Source organism: Sinocyclocheilus grahami, unplaced genomic scaffold (assembly GCF_001515645.1).
Source record: "Sinocyclocheilus grahami isolate Dianchi unplaced genomic scaffold, SAMN03320097.WGS_v1.1 scaffold57.1, whole genome shotgun sequence".
NCBI lineage: Eukaryota > Metazoa > Chordata > Actinopteri > Cypriniformes > Cyprinidae > Sinocyclocheilus > Sinocyclocheilus grahami.
In genome coordinates this window covers 2,166,067-2,170,715 of record NW_015505236.1, presented here as the reverse complement: position 1 = coordinate 2,170,715, position 4,649 = coordinate 2,166,067, and the positions used below count along the sequence as shown (strand labels likewise).

At 34.4% G+C, this 4,649-nt stretch overlaps 1 protein-coding gene across 1 annotated transcript; it reads right to left on the bottom strand.

The window, feature by feature from the left end:
• Window positions 1–2,873: 2,873 nt before the first annotated feature.
• On the bottom strand, window positions 2,874–4,649 carry LOC107584232 (parvalbumin alpha-like). The gene is made up of 5 exons (XM_016270744.1): window positions 4,547–4,649; window positions 4,053–4,120; window positions 3,467–3,599; window positions 3,252–3,361; window positions 2,874–3,148 (listed from the first exon to the last, which is right to left on the bottom strand). The coding sequence occupies exons 2-5, from the start codon at window positions 4,111–4,113 to the stop codon at window positions 3,123–3,125; spliced, it is 330 nt and encodes a 109-aa protein (XP_016126230.1). The 5' UTR covers window positions 4,114–4,120; window positions 4,547–4,649; the 3' UTR covers window positions 2,874–3,122.

The window sequence follows — 4,649 nt, the reverse complement described above, 5'->3', positions numbered from 1 at the left end:
TTCTCCCTAATCTTGTGCGTACTTGATTGAAACGAAACGCTCCGTGTGTGTGTGTGTGTGTGTGTGTGTGCGCGTCTCTCTCTGTGTGTGTGTGTGTGTGTGTGTGTGTCACTCTATTACAAGGGTGCTATTGTGTAGATAGATAGATAGATAGATAGATATGCTAGTGTTTTATATTTATATTGGACCTAATTTATATGTATACAAAAATATATAAATGTATACAAACATATAGGCCTACATATATAAATATAATATAAATATATAGGCATAGATAAAGAAATAAATATAGCCTATGTGTAAACAATGACTGTAAACAATGACTTTAACAATTAAATGTTTACAACTTTTGCTGTGCATTAGACATTTTTGTAATTTCAAGTGACATTCTCATTGGACATTTAGAAAAAATAAATACAATTAATTTATGCTGTTTTGTGTGTGTGTGTGTGTGTGTGTGTGTGTATGTATATATATATATATATATATAATTATGTATGTATGTATGTATTTATTAAGGATAGGTTATATGGCTCTCTGGTTATTATAATTACTTAATCATTTTAAAGGGGTGATTTCCTATAGTGTGTGTGTGTGTGTGTATGTATATATATATATATATATATATAATTATGTATGTATGTATGTATTTATTAAGGATAGGTTATATGGCTCTCTGGTTATTATAATTATTTAATCATTTTAAAGGGGTGATTTCCTATAGTCAACCCTGTGACCCTGTTATCATTTTGTACGATAAGCAAACTGATAATTGAAAACTGGATATTTAATGAACAGCATTACACTAAAATGTTAACTAAAATGTTCATTTATTTAAAAGAATAGCTATATATCACAACATATTTTACAGTTTTCACATTTAGCTTGCGATAGTAAAATGCTAATTATGTACTTAAAGACATTTTTTGTGTGTGTGACAATATTTAACATTAGAATTTACGTGATAAAATCATGTTATAAAAATGAAAAGTTGCCACTTTGTGGACACATGTATTGCTTATGCATTTCTTATGAACTGTTTGACCCCTTGTGTGAATCACCTTTGATCTGTTTCACAAGACTTAGTTAACATCATCACATATTTTGTGGCCCATAGCAGTTAATTAATAACAATACTGTAAAATACAGTATTTGATGCTGATGTACAAGTGTTGCTGTTTAACAATTATAGATGCTTACTCAGATTCTTACTGTAGCCCATGCTTGATATAATGCCAAGGTTCACTTTGCAACTTAAATATAGCTTTATATTTAAAGAGATTCACTTTGTCTTACTTTTAAATAAGTAGTCAGGAGTCCAATCCACTAAGGCAGACACTGAGACTAATCATCTACTCATGCAACTTGACACTTTTTTTTTCTTACTTTGTCACTAATCTGACTGATATCCGACAGAGTAATGATTGAGCTTACAGACAGAGAATTTTCTGCATCGTTTGCTGTTCAGGAAAATCAGTCAGAATTCAAAGTAAATAGTACATGTATAGCAAAGATAATCGACAACTTGTAAAAATGTATTTATGTGAGTATTTATTGTTCCTATAAAAACATGTAAAAATCCATCACATAGTTTTCATACTTTAATGCCATGGATCGAATAAAAAAGCGCATTAAAGTTTTTATTTTTATTTTTTTATAATTAAGCAGACATGTAATCTACTGGAAATTGATGAAGAAATGGTACTGCCGAGTGCCTTTGGCCTGTCATGGAAAGGGAAAGACAAGACATTGGAGCCACCTAGCCAACAAACCAATATACTCTAATGTCACTGAACTGACTGGTAGTGTTACTGTATAGTGATCTATCCATTTACATTCTCTAATTTGTTAGTACAGTACAGCCAACATGTCTGTCGTTTGTTGAGTCTGCAATTGATATTGACAAATGAACAAATTACACATTTTACAAAAAACATAAATAAACCACACTTTTCAGATAAGAATACGTTGTCGTTTAAATCAGTCAAGTATGCAAAAAAAAAAAGTGTATTTATTTGAGAGGCTGCTGGCATGTTTAAATCACATAAATTGTGGCACCAGACACCACATAGTGGCGGCCACATTGTACTTTCACACGTTTGGTTCACACTGTGCTTTCTAATTTATGTAATAAATAAACAAGCAAACATTAATGTAACATAATATGTTACAAAGACACATAAAACCATTATATACATAGCTGATTATAACAGGTCATCTGTGTTTGCTTTATTTGGACCTTGTGTTTTCACTGTTTATAGATCATTGTCTTTTGTCTGTGTCCATTAGTTACTATAGCCTACTCATTGTTTAATTAGTGTTTGCACTTGATGTTCTTTTACTTTATTGGTTTGTTTCAGTTGTTAGTTCTTATTGTTATTTTGGTTGTTTAGTTCCTGAGTTCTTTTGTTAAATATATTACATATTACAGTACTTAGATCCTCCACCTCATCTCTATGGCAATCAATTGTGCCTCTGATAACAAAAAAACTAAGATTTTTTTTTTATGAAAAGAAAAAATCTAATGTGAAGAGTAACACTAGACGTCAGTGTAGTTTTCACTGAAAATTAAGATGACTTGTTATTTTTCACTTCCAAAAACTGTACATTTAACAGTATTTGATGAAATGTCCCATTAGATCTATATCTCATTGATCATGTCCCATTTTTATAGTCTTTTGCCAGAGACATTTTCATGATCCTTTACCATAATTTTATTTTATGCGATTATAACTTTCTATACTGTGTTATTTACTAAGCCGTCTTTTAATCTGTCTGATCCTGCAACGCCATTACTAATGTACCCCTCTAAGAGTAAAAAAAAATAGCTAAGCTATAATGGCAGTGTAATGTTTACACAGAAAGAGGGGAGAGACTCAAAAATGAAAAATAGTATTTATTTTCTCATTGTCCTTTCCCAAAAACAGCATCAAAGATTTTACAGAAACCAACATGCATATCTACAATGCGAAAGACCGTGTGACGTTGACAGTCATTGTGGACCGAGTGCAGCATGGGAGTGGACAGTTAGAATTATGTATAAAAATCAGCCACCCCGATAAAAAGTGGAGATCTCAGGCTACAATACTGATTGTCAGCAAAAGTTGTTGGTCAGGTGCCATTTATTTTTTGACCAAGGCAGCAAACTCTGTAAAATGAAGGAGAAAGAATTAATCAGAAGACATTGTGGAGCAGCTGGTTATTATATACATATATTATTTGGTGTATTGGACAAGGAGCAAATTCCTCACCATCAACTCCAATCATGCCATCACCATCAGCGTCTCCAGCTTTCAGGAAGGCCTTTGTCTCTGCATCAGTGAGTGCCCTGGCGCTAGCAGAGAAGTTCTGCAGGAACAGTCTGAAGAGCACAACAGGCAATTAAGCGTTTTGTTCAAGGTAGTTTATTTAAAAGTCTTAAAAATAGTTAATTGAATATGAAAATGTGTTTTAAGATCAGACTTACTTAAGCTCATCCTCCTCAATGAAGCCGCTCTTGTCCTGGTCAATGACAGCAAAGGCCTTCTTGATGTCATCAGGAGTCTTGGCAGACAGACCAACCTTGGCGAAGAAGCTCTTGTATTCGAAAGAGTCAGCAGCTGGAAGGTAATTTCATCAAGATTTTAGCGTGATAGTGGAGATAAATGACTCCAAGAAGAACTTAAGGGTCTTGAAAAACATGGTTTGCTTATCCACAGTTTCAAGTCCATACTCTTAACGAATGATGTTTGCACTGAGGTTGACACCCTAAAATGAACATTCTGTCATTAATTACTCACCCTCATGTTGTTCTAAATCCACGTGACTTTCTTTTCTCCGTGGAGCACAGAAGGAGACGTTAGGCAGAATGACAGTCTCAGTCACCATTCACTTTCATTGCATCTTAGTCCATACATGAAAGTGAATAGTGACTGAGGCTGTCATTCCCTATAGCATTCTGCCTTTTGTGTTCCACAGAAAGAAGAAAGTCATGCGGGTTTGGAACGACATGCAATTGATGTTCTCGCTTTAGCTTGTAGGTCAATGGGACGGTCCAGAAACATGCAGGTTACCTTGGCAGGCCTGCAGGGCTGCAGTGATGTCAGCATCATTCAGAATACCAGCGAATGCCATGATTAGCCTAAAAATGACAGAGGTTTTATTTTACTTGGATTTATATATATTCATTTGAATGTATATACAATTATACATTTTCATTTTTTTATAAAAATAAAAAAAACTCTCATAATACTCCATCCATATAACAGATCATCAGAAATTATGTGCTCCCATATGCTTGGTAAAAGGCACATATTAATTGCATATGTCTTTAACAACACAGTGTGTTATGATAAATCCCACCCAGTCCTGGCGTAATCAAACCGCTTAATAAAGAGCGATATCCCAACACGTCCAAACTCCAAGACACAAATTATTCCCACGCCAGGTGATCAACACATCCTCTCCGGATCAACCCGAAGTCATACGGCCATTGTTGTTTGTCGTTTTTCTTTCTTCCTTGCAAGATATTGTGAGCTCTTGTAGTTTCATCTGTGAAGACACTCACCTCTGGTTGTCCTTAGGGTTTGGGTTTGGGTTTGGATTCGCAGGGATGAAACTGGCTACTGCAGTGAGCACCAACTCCGTGGCTTCCACCTTATATACCACTA

Bases quoted from the DNA above. Each gene is read 5' to 3' on its own strand.
- LOC107584232 (XM_016270744.1), bottom strand. From the start codon at position 4,113: ATGGCATTCGCTGGTATTCTGAATGATGCTGACATCACTGCAGCCCTG. The intron at 3,600-4,052 runs GTAACCTGCATG...ATTACCTTCCAG, and splicing joins AGCCCTGCAGGCCTGCCAAG to CTGCTGACTCTTTCGAATAC. The intron at 3,149-3,251 runs GTGAGGAATTTG...TTCATTTTACAG, and splicing joins TGGCATGATTGGAGTTGATG to AGTTTGCTGCCTTGGTCAAA.